The 18,531-nt window shown below is 30.2% G+C and overlaps 2 protein-coding genes across 5 annotated transcripts in view; one reads left to right on the forward strand and one right to left on the reverse strand.

The window, feature by feature from the left end:
* The window catches only part of LOC107453380 (putative polypeptide N-acetylgalactosaminyltransferase 10), a 39,909-nt gene extending 36,595 nt beyond the window's left edge, over nucleotides 1-3,314 (forward strand). For all 4 annotated transcript variants that reach the window (XM_016070199.3, XM_071188371.1, XM_071188369.1 and 1 more), the window contains 2 exons: nucleotides 1,962-2,105; nucleotides 2,997-3,314. In XM_016070199.3, coding sequence (XP_015925685.1) covers nucleotides 1,962-2,105; nucleotides 2,997-3,149 — 297 coding nt within the window. In that variant the 3' untranslated portion in view covers nucleotides 3,150-3,314. The remainder of the gene's footprint in view (nucleotides 1-1,961; nucleotides 2,106-2,996) is intronic.
* Nucleotides 3,315-6,704: 3,390 nt separating this feature from the next.
* Nucleotides 6,705-16,197, reverse strand: LOC107453356 (uncharacterized). The gene is made up of 2 exons (XM_021145784.3): nucleotides 15,991-16,197; nucleotides 6,705-11,318 (listed from the first exon to the last, which is right to left on the reverse strand). Exon 2 carries the CDS (start codon nucleotides 11,208-11,210, stop codon nucleotides 9,345-9,347), a length of 1,866 nt encoding a protein of 621 aa, XP_021001443.2. The 5' UTR covers nucleotides 11,211-11,318; nucleotides 15,991-16,197; the 3' UTR covers nucleotides 6,705-9,344.
* Nucleotides 16,198-18,531: the final 2,334 nt, after the last annotated feature.

Below are 18,531 nucleotides of genomic sequence, written 5' to 3' on the forward strand. Positions count from 1 at the left end.
TATATATATATATATATATATATATATATATATATATTCGTGTATTTTATTTGTGTTCGAGAATGTTTCTGGTGTAATTATGACCGCAAGAGGAGAATTAATAGTCTTTGAACGAGGATTAGTAGTTGGAACTAGACGCATAGGACATTTCATTTCGGAAATTGTGAGAGAATTCAGATTCAAAGAACTACAATGTGACGAGAATACTCTATTTCAGGCATAATATCCAACCCTAGACAATGAAGCACTTAATGCTCGAGACCGCAGACGTGTACGGAGAAATGTTAACAGTATGCGAAATACCCTCAAACATGGATGCGAGACGTGAAATGGACGTGCTTGTTATGAAAGCTTGGCGAAATCTGACTGTAATGGGATACAGCAGGAGACAGGCTCGAGTGCCTTTATTAACAGCATAACATCACGTCCAATGCCTCTCCTAGACTCGTGACGACATTGGTTGGACCCTAGACGACTATAAAACTGAATGCTTGATCAGAAGAGTCCAATTTCAGCTGATCAGAGAGCTGGTGGGTGAATGTGAAGGTGGTGCACACCCCTCAAAGCCTTGGACTCAACCGAAATGGTCAACAATACACCTTGGAATCTGGTGGTGGCTCCATAGTGGTGTTGTCTGTTTTTCAGAACATGGACTAGGTCATTGGGTCTGATTGCACCAATCACTGACTGGAAATGGTTACATTCAGCTACTTGAACAAAACTTGCTGTCATTCATAGCTTTCATGTACCCAAAGAACGATGGAATTTTTATGGTGAACAGTGCGCCTTGACACCGGGCCTTAATTGTTGGAAACCAGTTCGACTGAGTCATTCGATACAAATAATTATTACCTTTTGAGGTTTTTAATTAATAAGAAATAAACGCAAATCAATGTATAGGTTAACCTTCTTGGATTCATTTAGTGTAGTGTATGAAATAAAAAACGGAACACCTTTTATAACTTTTGATTTAATGATCGGGATTTCACGCACCCGAACTCAATTATTGAATAAATCTTTTAATGGTTAGAGGATCTTCAAGTAATTGAATTTTTAAAAAGTGGTTTTCTTAAAGTTTAATTTCTCGAGAACTATTCAACCAATTTCGTTCAAATTTTGCTCTTTGCCATTTAAAATTACATTTTTAAAATGTTGCAAAGAAGTTGTATACTTTACAATTTAAAAAATATTGACTATTATTAAATAAAATGTTAAAACATAAATAAACTATTATTTATAAACTATAGATTTTCTTGCATGGAATTATCTTAGGATGAACAAATTTTATAATTGTATGTAAACATTTGATACACAAAAGAAATACACAAAAAGTAAAATTAACTTAAACGTGTCCAAACTTTCGACCGCTCTCCTGACTAAACTCTTGGAACCATATTTTCCAGATTGCGGCTACCTCCATACTTTATGAGTCAGAAATCAAAATTTGCCGAAAAAAATATGTGTTTATTCAGAGAAAGCACATTTTGTGTAACTTAAAATATCGTCTAAACTAATTATTTAGCATATTTGAGGTAGAATTGAGGATTTTCACGTATTAAGATTGAATCTTAATACGTGAAAATCCAATCAATGGGTTCCAAAGTTATTCAGGGTGTCCAGTTTTTTACTTCGTGTACTGCACATCAATCACATTTCATTTGGATTCAATTTTACGTATTTAAAATGACATTTATGGGGAAATGCATTCCAAAAACTATTATTTTAAAAGTATGATTTGTGATAAAAATAACTTTCTTAAGCAGCTATTTATGAAAATTTTTATAATTAAAAAATAAATTTTTTTGTTAATTAAATACGCTCTTGAGTTTCATTACTTATTTTGTCACTCTAAAGTGCAATATTCGCTTGCAGATACAGTCTATTAAGTTAACTGAATGTGAAGTTTGAATGTTTTAGGGCAGTCAATGAAAGTTTTATGAAAATTGAATAAATTTTTACAGCAATTTGTGTTATCCTGGCACAAAGACATCCGTCCCATAAAAAGGAACATTTGCTTTGATGTATCTTGCTCAAAAAAACAAGCTCCTATTGTTTTATGGAATTGTCATGGTATGCAAGGAAACCAACTTTGGAAATACGATTTGGTAAGGATTTTTTCAGATTTAGTTATAAAAAGCACAATTAATAATACATTCCAGCAAATGAAACAAGCAGCTCTTAAGGTAATTCATTTGTCAATAGTTTTGAATTGAATAAATAAAAAGTCTGAAAAAGGTTGAAGATACTTGTGCAACGAATGAACTGTAAAATTAAAATTTCTAAAGCAGTAAAATAACGCTGATGCAAATTTAAGTTACATTTTCTCTTCCAAGATTTTGTTCGATTTTTTTTTCTCTGACAGATGGCCTTGCAGGTTATATACGTGTAAAGGAAAGTATAGTAAGTACTTTCCTTTGTTTGGACCCGTGGTGGTGACTATGGTAACGAGGCATAACTGTTTCAAGTAGGGGTGTAAGGTCACTGTTTAAGGTTTTGGCTCGGATCAACAAGAGAATCTTTTTCTTCGGTCTATTGTGTTAGCCCTAGAGTGAAGAGAAGCTACCCTCCCTGAAACGTGCTATTCTGGTTTCCATAGCAGCAGACGGTCTCAGACTTTGTGGCGAGGGGAGTTCTTACTGGTGACAAACTATAGCATAACTGAAAATTGCATCACAAATATAAAAAAATTTTGATGAATAAAAATCAGATTGCAGCATATTTTTTAGATGATCTCATCAGCCTTTATAAGCTGTAATCAGAAGATAAAACTAGAACACGCAACGGGAAAAAAATGGAAGGGATTTACATCAATCACTATTTGTTGCTAATTTTTTTTATCTAAAACTAGAAAGACTAAACTGATCAAACACTAGACTGCAAGATTCATTTGATTTTTCTTCGCCGTTTCCCGGTTTTAATTTTTTAAAAGCTGTCTAGTCTTCCTGTAAGAATGTTGAGATATGATTTTTCACCAGAAAATGTTTTGTTATTTTCAGGAGACTCAACATTTGATACATTTGCTGACAAATACATGTCTGGACTGTGATGTTCAAAAGAAACAAGTTTTTATGAATTCTTGCGATTCCACAAAAAGAACTCAAAGCTGGAGATTTGAAATTATAAATTCCACAGCTATTTTTAATTGGTAATTCACTTTTTATAGCAGATATTTTATACAATAAAGTTACTCATTAAAATTATTTAATTTACTGACAGTATTTGAAGGATTAAGTGTCCTATCAATATACAAATGGTGCTGTAAAAGAACAATAAAATTCAAAAGTGTAATATAAAATAAAATGTTTGCTTCCTAATGACTGCGTCATCAGTATCCTACATCTTGGTTTACACCCGCCACCTTCACAAAAATTCGGTGGAAGGATAATCGCCAAACAGATTCACCTACAAAGGCAATCAGTTGATAAGGAAGAAAAAAATAGAGATTACAGTTTAAAAGACACAATTTAAATGGGAAAAAAAAGTCTGATTATTAATAAACTTAAACCATCACAGATTTTTTCAAAAACTCTTTTTTATTTGATTTCTTACATGATTTTCTATTTTTCTTCATAGCTTCCACGTTGTTTTTAAACATTTCTCATAACGTTCTTCAGGTTTTTTGTATGTCTATTAGTTATTACACGTGTTATTACACGGGAGTTATTACACATGTGCGTTTCAATGTTTTCGTGACATCCAATTAGCTTCGATTCCGGATAACCCTCGTACAAATATTTGTTAGGAACTGCTATCCTAATTTTTTTTTAATTAATTGAAGAAATATTATTGAGGGGAGGTTATCTTGAATTAACAAACTAAATAATGGGCTTTATTTTATCGTCGAAAATGCGACATTTCGTTTCTAACTAATTGTTAAAACATAAATATTAATCACACGGCCCACCAAAATTCAAATCGCACTTTTTTCATTAATTGCCAAATACGATTTCCTACAAAATGAAGAAAAAAATGTCAAATTTTTCCCTCGCTTGCGCAGAATAAAAGAGCTACTTTAATTACTCGTATCTTGCTCAAGTTTAAACGAATTTTTCTCAAATTTTAAAAGAATAATTTTTTAACTAATTTTAAATTGCACTAAAAATGTTGTTTAATATTACTGAATATTTTTAAAATTATAGCAAAAAACGTAAGACAAAAAAGTTAGTCTTAATTAAAATATCCATATCTCCATAAATACTTTAGGCTAAGCTTACAAAATATTGTGCAATTATTACATATAATAAGTAAAATGACTTCTACAAGTTACAAATTCATTACTACAATTTTTGGCAGAGGTTGAAAAACGCTATTTTCCGTTTGAATTTATTGTCTGTCCCTCAAACCTCTAAAGCTTTAAACTTCATTGAGAAGTATGAGAAATCGCATAATCTTCTGAAGTTATAAAATGATTCGTTAAATATTTCTTGAGAAATATAAAAAATTTATTAATATAGAAGTGTTTATCCATTATTTTGTCTAATCCCTGTATATCCTAATTAATAATTGCTAAACAGTCCGTACGCACAATGAAGGTCCAAGAAGGACATCCAGCGGGACTAAACCTTTAACCCTTTGTCGCAGAATTTTCATTGTACAGGTTTTTCATACTTTTTTTCATTATTTTGTATTCGTTTAGGTCAGAATAAGCAAAAAATATTATATTAAGCGTTTTAATTATTTTGAAATACTGCATCGTACTCCGGTGACTCTTTTTTCGTTAAGGATGATTCTGGATTCTGATAACATTTTCCAGACAAAAGTTTTTCAAATTTGCTTTCATTTGTAGTTAATTAGGTCTAAGAAAGACAGTAATTTTTTTTTGTCTGAATTGAATTTTTTTTTTTAAATTTCAAAATCATTTCTAGATCAATTTTTGAATTTGAAGGGGGAAAAAATTTTCAAACTACTCTTTTTTTTTATTTTATGCTTTTGAATAAGTATAGTTCCGAGAATTTAACAGATATTTTCAGTAACTATAAGACTGTTTTTTATAATTAAAAAATAACGAAATATATTTATACTTGTAATTTGAGCGTCAGTAAATAATAAAACAGACACCGATGTCTCCCCTGCAACAAAGGGTTAAATCTCTTACTGTTATGTTTTATAACTGATAAATGCTTAACTTTTCGAAAATATTTTTGAATAATTCAATAAATTCAACAATTTTCAAATAAATTTATTAATCAAATTTACTAAAAAAAATCATCTATTAAACTAACGTCATCTATTAAACTATCATCTAACGTAAAATAAATTAAAAATATTTTATTTACAATAATTAATTTTTTTCGGCATAAATAAACATGAAAAATCAATTTTCTTTCGTTTGTTTTATAAATTATATATGTCTTTTTCGCTCTGTTTAGTGATCAGAAAGGAGAAATCTAATCGAGAAATTTGACTACACATATTCAAGTAATGGATAGAAACATTTATTAGCATTTTTAAAAAAATTACTCAGGTTTGAGGCGAAGAATTGACATTAGCTGAAATTTAATTATTTTTTATAAAACATTTGTTAAGTGAAACAGGATTCATATTTAAATACGGGCATCATATTTTTCAAAATACCCATATTAATCAGCAAATATTTATAGAATTTTTTTTATAAAAAATTCCTATTTTATTCAAAACACGCAAAAGCCAGGGTATAGATAAGGTAATTTCTTAGTAATTTTTTTTCAAATTAAATAAACGCATAATGTTTCATATTCCGAAAATATGTCTTGTACTACTTATAAAAAAAATTTAAAAAAATATTTATTTTGTATAAGACTCCAGAGCATGTATTTTTAATTGAGGTTGACATTTTGGGCAGAATGGGATTCATTTGAAACTGGTTCCATATCAGTTTTTAGGCATAAGATATTTCAAAAACACCCGTATTGAAAAACTATTAAAGAAAAATAAAATATTTAGTCCAAAGCACACTAATTCCGAAGAATAAAAATCGTGAAAATTACGGTTGTCATTTCGCTAAATGTGGGCAATTGTTTTGCTAAGTAAAATTTATCTTGAAATGCTTCCTAATAACTCATAGACTTGATATACTTCAAAAATACTCACATATGTTTAAAAATATTGATAAAACAATTTTTTAAAAAATTTATTAAATACAAAACACGGTAATTGCTGATCATATATAGGACTAGCATTTGAATGGACAATTTTCGAATTTTTCATAATTTTTTAAAAGCGGGATTTATTAGAAACTGGTCATACTAATGTATGGGTCTCGTATTTTTCGAAAACTTTTAGAAACGACTAGAAATGTTCATCAAATTTTTAAGGAATTCAACTTTTGTCACACCCATACGTCACACCCGGTTATAGGGTGGACCCATTCGTACATTCATTCATTCAATTACAAATCGTAATTTTGACCTGAATCAGAGAACGATCAATCTTCACTCCAGTATCCCCAGAGGTATTGATTTGTTATGGGAACATGGAGGACTTTGGGACTCGACAGATTTAACGTGCATCAGTCACTATTTACTACAAGTGAAGTCTTTGGCTATCGGGGTTCGAACCCACGAACTCTCGTACATGGACCCAGCGCCCTACCGACCAGGCTACCCCGGCCCATATAGCTCTAATAACAGCGAATTTTTATAACATTTTACCAAGGAAAATTCCTTTGAAACTGTATGATTTAAGAACTGATTGATTTCGAACACATTGATTTAAGATTGTCATTTATTCCAAAAACACAGTAATTGTCTTGAAATATTATTTTTAATCAAAAACACGCAATATCTAAAGCATATATACCACTAACATAAGAGTGGACAGTTTATGAATTGTTTTTAATTTTTTGCATTCATGTGAAACTAGTTTTAATAAATATATGAACACCATATTTTCCAAATCTACACAAATGCATTTTAAAATAATTATAGAATGTTTTTTGTAAAAAAATACTTTTTAGTCCGTTCAAATATTGAAGCAAAATTAGATCATTCATTACATTTTCACAAAACTCTAGTTTTTCTTCATATTGACATTTTGCACCATTTTCATAATTAGTACAAAAGGCGTTGGTTAACATAACCTTACACAACATAATAGACATAGACAAAACATAGACATAACCTGGAGAAAACATAACCTAACAGTAATATAAAAAAACATTAGTTATAAACATAGCATGATATTCATTTTAAAGCATTATTTCATCTGATGACAAATCTTTAGTAAAACAGTTTTTAAACGCACTCATACTATACAGGGTGATTCTACTATCATGGGACTAACTTAGAGAATTGGTTGTGTTTACTTAAACGAGTATTTTTTTTATTTATTTATTTATTATAATCGGGGATTTTTTTTTTTTTTTTTTTTTTTTTTTGCAAGACGATGTAGGGTATAAAGTAAAGTGTTAAACACGAACTTAAAAAAAGTGCCACCTCAGGAATAGCATGTTTATTTAAAAAATCAACGCAACAATGTTTTTTTTTTTTTTTGCACTTAAACGATATTAATGATAAATGTTCAAATTTGGACCACAAACGAACTACAGCTGTGATTGGGCACCATTAATGAGACACACGTTGATTCAATATAGGATCGCGTTGTGCGACTATCCATTGCGAATGTTATCGAAAATCCTGCTATTGCGCTTAGTATTCTGCTACTCTACCAAGAATCTTTTCATTATATATTTTTCAACCAGCGTTGAACATCAGACCCAATTTTGGGTTTACGACTACTAATGTTCAACTCCGTAGCCTTGTAATGTTTTATCCAATCCAAAAGACTAGGGAACTCCTGGATCAAGTATTGGGAGAAATTTACCTTCGTGGTGGACTTTTTGATGAAACTAACCCGTATTTGCGTTACGAGGAGAGGAAGACTACGAGAACCTCCAATGGTTAGCCTGATGGCAAGGGGACTCTAACCCATGATCCGTCTATCACTGAGGATATTTCACGTCAGCATTGTGATCAGTGCAATTCGAATACGGAATTCGTATCTAACAGTCATCTCTGGGATTCGAACCCGGTTTACGTCATTGGAAGGCGAACGCTCTATATGCTGAGCCATCGCGGGTCTTCAAGAATGTATTACTGTTGATTGTCGTAATTGTAATAATTTATTGTGAATACTGTATTGAGGCAAAGAAGCGTTGATTTTGTAAATAAACACCTTATTCCTCACGTGCCATTTTTTGCGTTCATGCCTTAACAAGTCACTTTAGACCCTACATTTCTTTACAAAAAATGCATTTTTTATTTCGTTCAACGATTCTTTCAAATTTGTTCATCGTTCGTAAAATCACCCTGTATTTGTTTTTTAATAATACTAATTCCATCGTGATATTTTTATTTAGATCTCTTCAATTTACACATTATTTATCAACATTTTGTAAAAAAATAATAATAAATGAGTGAATAATAAATTCTTTTTCACTATCATGGCAAAAATCATAAGACATGCAGGCATAAAAACTGTTTATTGTTGATGAAACAATGGTTTACGTACTGAGATACTATTGAGATGGACAATAGGTACCAGCTTGTCTGGCAATTAAAGGCGATTTGTTGTTGGTTTCAAAATTATGAGGCCATGAACCTGTTGGCAGACAACTAGCTGTTGAAGGAGAGCTTTAATCTATTTTCCAATTCTGGCACCGGAAAGCAAAGAAATAGGATCAAAAAGAAATAGCAATAAAATGACAGAAAAAAGTCTATGAATTCAATTGGTCCCTTGCTTTCTAGTAGATTTCCAACAAACTCTAGGACAGCTCTCAAGATGAGTACAGTTCATAAAATCCTAAATTTACAGAACTAGCAGCATGGGTTATAAAGTACGTTTATGAAGTGTAGATGCCGAACAGTATTCACTATATATTTTCAGTCACTATATATTCTGATAGTTTAGTTAATGATCCTTCTAGTATCTCACCCAATGTATGGAAAACTATTTTAATTTAATCTTTTGCCCTTTTGATTTCCAACTCCCTCATACCTGTTTCGTATCACCTTTTTTATTATTTTGTTCAAACTTGTTCCCCTTTTTTTTATTGATTAAACCACTTTGCAGTTGTTTATCTCTTTACTCCTCTAATGCCATTTAATGTTTAGACACAGAAGAGTTTTTTGTATGGAGAACCGAAACTATAGTAAGTTCATTTCTGTACTTGATTTTTGATTTATTTACGTTGTTTTTCACTTTATTCAAAATAATTTGATTTTTGTAAGACAGAGACATTAAGAGAGATTGGCAATTCTTAATAGCTACCAAATATAGGCTTCAGTAGAATTGTCTACAGCTTTCGGATCTGATAAAATGTCTACTCTTGAAAAATGATCCAAGTTGCACAAATGGCTGGTTTTACTTTATTGATGTCTGCAAAAGCAATATTTCTTAATAATAGCATCTTCAACGCATTTTGATTGATTTGCATACCGATTAATTCTACTTACTTCATCTTGAATTATAAAATGAAAAGTTCTTTTTTGTAACGTTGCTTCGAAAATAGCACCACTTGGATTGACTTGTAAAGTTATCAAATAGTCTGTTTGAAGTGCAATTCTAGCATCTAATATTTTACTAAGCCTTAAAGGAACACAATATCTCATAAATGGTGTCAGGAGTTGATTTATTTTTCTAACAACCAATAATGCAGCACTACGGACATTTGAATCGTGTTTAGACAGAATACTATAGAATTGACAAGTGCACCAATGCTTCGTTATCATGGCATCGGAACAAGTTCTCTCAGCTCTTATTTCACTCAACAAACTTTGTCCATGCATTGTATGAAATTGTTCTTCATCAAGATTCAAAAGATGTAAAAGAGTCGCATGAATATCATATGGTGTGGTTAATCGGTTTTCGTTGATGTGTAGATTTTTCGCGTAAGTTGGAAATTTTTTTAAAAACCAATCAGGGAATAAAAGAAACATAAACGGCATTCTCTCCTCTATTTGGCCTATATAAGTTCGGCGTATACCTCCGAATCTAATACCATGATCACTGAAAAAGATGAGTAACGATCGGTTTAAAACACCAGTCTCATTTAGAGATACAATTAATTCATGGGATGGTTTGTCAGCATAACCAGCGTACTTAAGTATGTCATGAGTCAAACGGGCTATGAATGTGAAGGTGAAAATAAGTCTATTTTTCATCGTGGACACAAAGTTTATCAAATAATCAAAATAAACTTCCATTTCTAATCTGTCACCAATGCAATGGGTTTTATGTCTTAAATTAAGTGTTTCAACAGCAACTGAAAAGGGTCGGCTGTAATAATCTGTAGGAGGGTGACGAAATCCTCTTCTATTTAGAACGAAAGTACCCATAGAAGGGGCATCTTCAGAAAATAAAGTTCTGTATCCATTATCCGCAAATCGTTTCCATATGAAATCAACATCATCGTAATAACGAAATTTTCTTTCCTTGAATTTATAATAGCTTCGATGACGACCTGTCAGAAAAGCTATCAAATTAGGGTAAGTATTGTCTGCCACTTTCACAAAACCATTTAGTTCTATGGGCTGAAACTCGCTTTTTAGAATTTGAAATGTTTTTTTGAAATAACGAATGAAATTTAATTTTGATATAGAGTCAATGCCTACAATGACAACACTTAATTTTTGCTGGGATTTAATTTTATCACATCGTTTTTCTACTTCTTCTTTAAAAGGAGTTAGTAAAAAAGCCCTAGTGATAATGGTACGGTTTTTAGCTTTACATTTCAACAATACAGAATCATCCTCGATTGGCAAATCAAATATCATATGATGTTCTTTGCCTAAAACAAATGTGTCGTCGGGTTTTCTTCCTTTATTTAGTCTAGTAATGGGACGAAATGTGCAATCAATTTGATTCTTATTTAACTTATATTCTAGAAATAAAGCAGACTCGTCAAGCGATATAACTCCATTTTCCTTAACGTAGAATATTGTTTTTTTAGATGAACATCCATAAGATGACGAAGTTTTTATATAGTATTTTTTCACTCTTGCGTCAAAGGGATTATATTTTGGTATTGAACAACCCGGGGTATAGATTAAAAATTTTTTCTTAGTATTATTATTGTAAACATTCGTCGTATTGTATTGTATATTTAAGGGAACATCACTTATTTCATGATATGATTGCATAAAATACATACTAGAAAATATTAGTAACACTGATATACACAAAAATATTTTAAGCACGCTGAAATTCATTGCAAAATACGCATAAGCTGCCATTCTCTTATCTAGTAGTTAAAAAGATGGTACTTATTTGATACTCGGCGTTACTCATAAATCCAATTTTCCAAAAATTCTATTTTCATTCAATATAATGGAGCATTTCACCTACGGAAAAAAAAGCTAATTAGGTTATGAGCATTATATAAATCTTAATATAAATCTTAATATAAAGGGTGTTGCTTACAGATCACGCTTAATATACATATATATTTATATTTTGAATTCTTCTTACACAATCATTGACATTGGGAGTCCCCCGTAATTGATGTTTCGTTAACCCACCTTTCTCAACATTGATTTGCCGGATTTCAAAAGCGCTTTTGTTTTTTCTTCGCTTGATTATTAAATTGCGATCTTCAATGTGAATACTTTTTTACCTTTTTTCTAAGGTTTTCAAAATATATATTAAAGGTAGCATTTACGGAACATCCTCCATATTAAGGGTTATATCGTGTGAATGAATAGTAAAAAAAGTATACATTCGAAGGTTTGCGGATTTTTTAAGTTGGAAAAAAGTCAAAACGTTATCGAGATCTGACGAAACACTGCTGAAAAAGGCTAAATTAAAAATATCAAAACCTGTTTGGTTGATTGAGAAATTTTGAACATGTTTCCATTACTCCTATTTCACCGCTGCTAAGTTTTCACAGGCAATCAAACGTCAATTTAACTTCGTCATCCTCGTTTAGGATCAATCAATTTCTGATTTATTTATTTTTACCTTTTTTGCGTGTTGCCAAAACAAAACCTAGTTCAGTTTTGATAACTCAGACGATGGCTTTTCAAATGAAAAGTGATAGCTAGTATTTGAAGAGATATTTTCTCATCTTAGCTTCTAATTTTTGTTCAAACTACCGATAAAATTTTTCTTACATATATTCTATTTATCATTTGTTATGATTGTCATTTTCAGCAAAAGACAAGTAGCTTTGTCTCCACTTTTAATTTTAAGAGATCACTATCATGATTAATCAAGACAAACCTTGTGACAAGGATAAAAAATCTATCCTGGATCTGTCTTTAGACTTATAGTCTTGAAATATGTCTTTAAGTTTTAGGACCACTATCTTGATTTATTAGATCAAATCCTGTTCCAAGAATAAAAAATCTATCCTTAATGAGAAATGTCTCTAAGTTTATGGAAAATCTAATTATTTTTAATTTTCTAATTTAAAACACTTAATTAAATGACATACATTAAAATTTGTATATTAACTGTAGTAAAAAAATGCTACTATGGATTAAAATATCATTTTGAATCAAAATGCTTACGCCTAAGCAGCAGAATAAACCTATGCAAGATCTATAATTCTGTATATGGAAGGGAATACTGGATTATAAACAAAATTGAGGAAAACAAGTTCTTAATTTTTGAACCAAAAATGTTACGAGAGTTTTTTGGTATAGTTAAAAAAACAAAATTAGGCGAATCCGTTTTAATTCTGAAATCATTTCTGTGAACCGAACATGGTAAAAGTAATCTAATTACACCTATTAAGATGGCTTAGACATAATCTATATAGTGACCCGAACCCTGTAAGAAAAGTAATATTCCAAAAAAGAGATGAAAAGAAGAAGATCTAGGATAGGTAATGTTTAAAAAAAAAATTATGAAATTTCTTTTAACCTTTGAATAAGTTGTAATTTTATTTGATTTAATAAACGGTGTTGAACACCCCACTCATTTTTTAGTTTANATACCGGAAGAAACAGAAGCAAAATGTAATGAAAGACATGTAGGTTTTTAGTTGTGTCCCATTGTGCCAGATCAACAGAAATAATTAAATACAATAATTATGATAACAGAGTAGAAAAAATCATGTGAGAACATAAAATTTTTAATTTTTACTCAAAAGTAATTCTGAAACTGTATATTAGATAAGCTACGCTGTATGTTAGAACGCAATTTTCACAACTCAATACATTACTTTCAATTGACAGTTGGTTTAATTGCAGTAAAGTACGAAGGCTGGGACATAGCAATTTAGCTGTATCTCATGTATTGAAAAAGTATTGCACATGCATTATTTTTAAAATACTAATTTCTATGTCTCTAAACATTAACTAAAAACATATAGTAAATAAATTTGAATGCTTAAAATGTCATATGAAATTTTATTTCATAAATAAAAATTACTCAAAATCATTAAATATCAAAAGTTTTTTGAAAATGACTCATTTCCTTACTATAAAAAGATAAATCCTATTGCTTAATAATCACACCTCGTAATTATCTGATAATGAACAAAATCCCAGTTCAGATCAGTAGTAATGCAATATGATAATCCAAAATAATAATATATAAATGGAAAAAAAATTCTAATAATTATTTTTCTAAAAATAATCGTAGTAAACAATAATTCTTTAATCGTAGTAAATAATAATAAATAATGAATGAGTGCTTCCATCATGAGTGCAAAGAGAGAATGAAGCGCACTGCAGTGATTCAGGTAAAAATGGCAAAAAAAGTTGAAAGTCTGAATGGAAACAATAACAAGCTTCCTAAAACCGGAAGAAATTTAGAAAACTATGGAAACGGTGTATCCTTCCGCTTATGTTATGCTTACGAGGCGATGTGTGAATAGGCTTTATATTCTAAGAAGTTAATTGTGTTTAAATTGACGCGTAATTCATAAGAGTTTTTTTATAGGTCGTGAGCCCAAAACAAATTTAACAAAATTAATAACAATCACAACATAAATAAAGTGTAAGGCTAGTCATGTTTCGAGTTCTTATTTGGCTATATTTGTTTAAAATAGCACAGTTTTTTGGGTAGCATCATAGTTCCGAATTCATTTGTTTCATTCAAAATTAGATGAATGAGTTATATTGAAAACATATGTATAATAATATTGGATGGTGCGTTTTTTTCAAGCTCAGGCGAAATTAGTAACCCGGAAATCTTACCATGAACCCCTATTTCATTTTCTCCACCTATCTGCCACTTTCGCCAACTTGACTTTTAAAGAGTTGGATTACTGTTGTCTTGCTCAACTAACACAGCTTTTGATTTCAATCAAATTAAAAAAAGCTGAAACTTTGTAATGTACTGAGATCCATAGAACGAAAACCAATCCACAAAATAATTACCTCTCGACTTCTTTGGCACTTCAACAAGGGAAAGAGTTTTTATTTGATATTTTACTTTACACTAAACTAAGCTATAGGTAGCTTCATCCTTAGTGCTAGTCCGTAAACATTAAATAAAAAGAAAAGGAATTATAAGTGGTAGGATTAAAAAACTTAAAATAAGTAATATATAAAATTTGAGCTATTCTTTTATTATTCTATTTTATTTTTTTTCATTTCATCTTGTTTTACTTTATTCCATTTTACTTCATTTATTTATTTATTTATTTACCTGTCTGTTGATTTATTTTTACGAGTATAAAGAGTTTTGATGCAAATAGAAAATAGCACCAAAATTTATTTACAAGAATCCTTTTACCAAGGGATAACAAATTATGTGGGGAAACAAATTTTGAAGGAAGCCTTTTTTTCTGTGATTAAACAAAAAAAAAGTTTAGACCATATCACACCAAAGACCAATGAATAAACAATAGTAGAATATGATAAACAATAAATGGGATAATAAATAAGTTATATATTCTTTAAAATACTTTTTTCCTGGTATTTTTTTTTGGTGCTAATGGTAGTTATAAATTTTTAATATAAAAAATATTTTGCAAGAAATAACAAAATTCCGAACCAAGCACCTTTTGAATGAAGTACTTTTTATTATTACTAAACAAAAAAAATGAAGTATCAAACATTGTAGTAAAAAAAAACAATAAATAGGCTAGTGAATAAATAGGGCTGATTGATTAACATAAATGAGGTACTTTCAAAATTACAAAAAATCTTTTACGACGAAATTTACTAAAGGTAAACTACTTTTCTACTGTAAACAAAAAGAAGCTATTTTCTTCGTTCAGAGGGAATCAAAGGGATGCATTTTATCCCCCTGAAATTCATAAAAATTTAAAAATTATATCCTGTTTTTTATGTTAATATTTTTCATCATTTTAAATCATTTCAATTAGTCAATTTCATGCAGCGATGTGCCGAATTGAATCCATTCCAAGTCAAAAGATGAATTGAATTAAAATAGTTTAGATTTCAGAAAACTCCAAATATTTTTAAACTTCATTCTTCTTCACTGATTTTGGAGACCTTTAAAAATGATTTTTCTTTTCTTTGATGCTAAAAACAACTATCGTATCAAGTTTCAAGTGAAAATGATATTAATATTATACTTTTAATTACGTCTAATTAATAAAGTCCCTCTTTCAAAACATTTTCATTTTTTAGGAAATTTTATCACGAATAAGGCTTAGAATTTTTTTTCTTCTTTAAAATGATTTCAAACAAGTATGCTAACATCGATAAAAATTTATATATGTTCATAAAATTTATAAATAATAATTTTTTAGAAAAAAAATTATAATTTAAGTTTTAATTGTTGAATTCTTTCAAGTAACATTTGTTGTAGAACTTATTTGTGACCAAAAAAATACAAACAATCAAATACTTTGAAGTAATTGTTGCGAAAGGGGCACGTAATTAAATAATTGAATTAATTAACATCTATATAAAATTTTATAATTTTTAATGAAACTTTGCTTATGATGTACTTTGAATATCTTTAATTCACGTATAATTAATTAGATTTCTAGCATCAATAAAAACTATAAAATATTAAAAATTAATTAGGCTCTTTTTTAAGATTCAAAAGGTTAACAAAGAATCGAGAAGATAGAATTATAAAAGATCCTACCTGCGCTTGGATTGAATAGAGACTGGCGATTGTCCAGAAAAATGAATCAATCGATCAAGCCCTTTCATTTAGAAAGATTAATATCCCTAAAAATAGATTCCATCAAGTCAAATAACTGTGAAAATTTTCAAAAATTTCTTTCTTTCTACATTTGATAACAATTCCGAAAATTATGCTCATTAAAAGAACGTAGGTAGTCCTGCGAAATCTCACCAAGAAGTTTTTAAATCTGGACACACCTCGTAATGGGTGTTAACGAAAATGGATACAGCTCAAAATGCGCGTTTATAAAAATAGACACAACGAAATATTCGTATTTACAAAAATGGATACAGCTCGAAATGCGTGTTTAAGAAAATAGATACATCTCGTAACGCGTGTTTAGGAAAATAGACACGGCTATTTAAGAAAATTGACTTCGTTTGCATAAATCACTTAGTACATATTATTAATTAGTTTTTTATTTTAAAGCACATTAACAGTTGTTCTTACAAGGTTACCATGAAGGCTGTAAAATTTTGGTAATAAATTTACGTCATAGCAATTTTTTTTATATATATATAATTGTCGTTGAAATCCTAATCCGATCCAATTTAAGGGTATACGACTGCTAAGGTTCAACTCAGTATCCTTGTAATTCTGAACCCAATCCAGAAGACAAAGAGACGCCTGGATTAAGTATTGGACGAAATTTATCTTCGTGGAGGACTTTTTGATGGAACATTTGCGTTACATGGAGAAGAAAACCACTTAAATCGCCCACGATTAGCCTGACGGCAAAGGAACTCTAACCCATGATCCGTCTAACACTGAGGATATTTTACTTTAGCACTGTGGTCGGTGCGAGCTAGATGCGAAATTCGTATCGACCAGAAATTGCTGGGATTCGAACCTGGTTCACCTCATTGGAAGGCGAACGCTCTATCCCCCGAGCCCTCACGGCTCCGTCGTAGCAATTCAGAATTTTAAAATGTACTCTATCGTTTAGAGTTCTGAATACGAAGACATCGCCTGAAAAGTAACATCTGCAATATACCAAGCCACGCGCAGGACCCTAAAATCCGGGACTTTGCCCCGCAACGATTATGCTTAGCGCTAAAATTGCGTCAATTCAAATTAATCACGTAATTCCGCGTTTAGTTGTTAAATTTGGGTCGAAAACGGAAAAGGAGAATTTTTTGCTATATCCATATTCGCAAACGCGCGTTTCGAGTTGTGTCCATATTAGTAAACATTCATTTCGAGCTACGTCCATTTTCGTAAACACGCATTTTGAGCTGTGTCCAGTTTTTTGAACACGCTGCGCACAAGCAAGTTGTGTGCAGAATTGAAAACTCGCCTTGCTACGCTCTTAAATGTTCAGATTATATACAGTTTGTTCCGTAATTCTTGAAATCCTTGTCAAAAGCAAAGTCAAAAAAGTAAAGACAGTAGAGCAAATTAATATTTAAAAGAGGAAAAAAGCTATCGAGATGTGTCGAATACGCCTTTCGAAAATTTCTGTTAAAATAAAATTAAGCTTTAATTAAAGAGCATGCGCTTGATTCTTGGATAGATTGCAAGTTAGCCACTAGATCTGCTCCTAGGGTAAAATATGCCCCATTAAAGTTTCAGTTCATTTACTTTTAAACCACAAGAACTTTGCAGCTGATCATGCTGTAACAGTTGGTTTACCGCCTTCTACCAAAGAGGTCCAAGGGCGATTTTCCAAGACAGCAGCGTTAAACAACCCGCTCTCCTGTTGAGCATTTTTTAAATATAAAAAAAAAAAAAAAACTTGCTTTGTGACATTTTTTTAGTTCAAGTAACAAATTGAAGCTTGTATTATTATTGGGACCAACAACAGCCAAGATTAAAATCTCCAAAAAAATAGAATCGTTAAAGGCCGCTAGATTGTAAATTAGCGTCCAGGGCATCAAATCCCAGTTGCGAGGATTGAATTTTATCTCTAATTTTCTTTTCAAAAAAGGTTGATAACGATTTCATATCTTTTATTTATTATTCTGAAATTATTTATTTTTAATTCAAATAAAAAAAATTTTAAAAAAGTAAACATTTTGAAAACAAAAATATGTTATTTATTTTATTTTTTAATTACATGAATTATTCAAAAAAATTAAAATTTAAGATTTTTATTAAAATTCTGTAATTTTTTTTAATTATTTATGAATTTTAAATAAAAAAATATAACTAAATAATAACTATAATTTTTTTGCTTTCAAATTTTTTTTTAAATTACTCTAAATTAAAAAAAAATTTTAATAATTGATTGTTGCTAATTAAATTTGTTTTAGACTGACTATTTACAGACAAAGAAATCCCGAAAATTCAAGCGATTGCTCTCCAAATATAAGTTTCGATACAAATTCCATGTTCAACCATAGATGAATAATCTAACAATAACTTGTTAGAAGAAATCTTTTCTTATTTGTTATCTGTTGATTTGCAACGCATGAGCTCTGAAACTCTTGCTAACTATAGAATATTTTGCCTGCTTGTCAGTTGGATTAGTGATTTCGTACAGAGTGTTTACTTTAGCGT

This window comes from Parasteatoda tepidariorum, chromosome X2, assembly GCF_043381705.1.
Source record: "Parasteatoda tepidariorum isolate YZ-2023 chromosome X2, CAS_Ptep_4.0, whole genome shotgun sequence".
Lineage (NCBI taxonomy): Eukaryota > Metazoa > Arthropoda > Arachnida > Araneae > Theridiidae > Parasteatoda > Parasteatoda tepidariorum.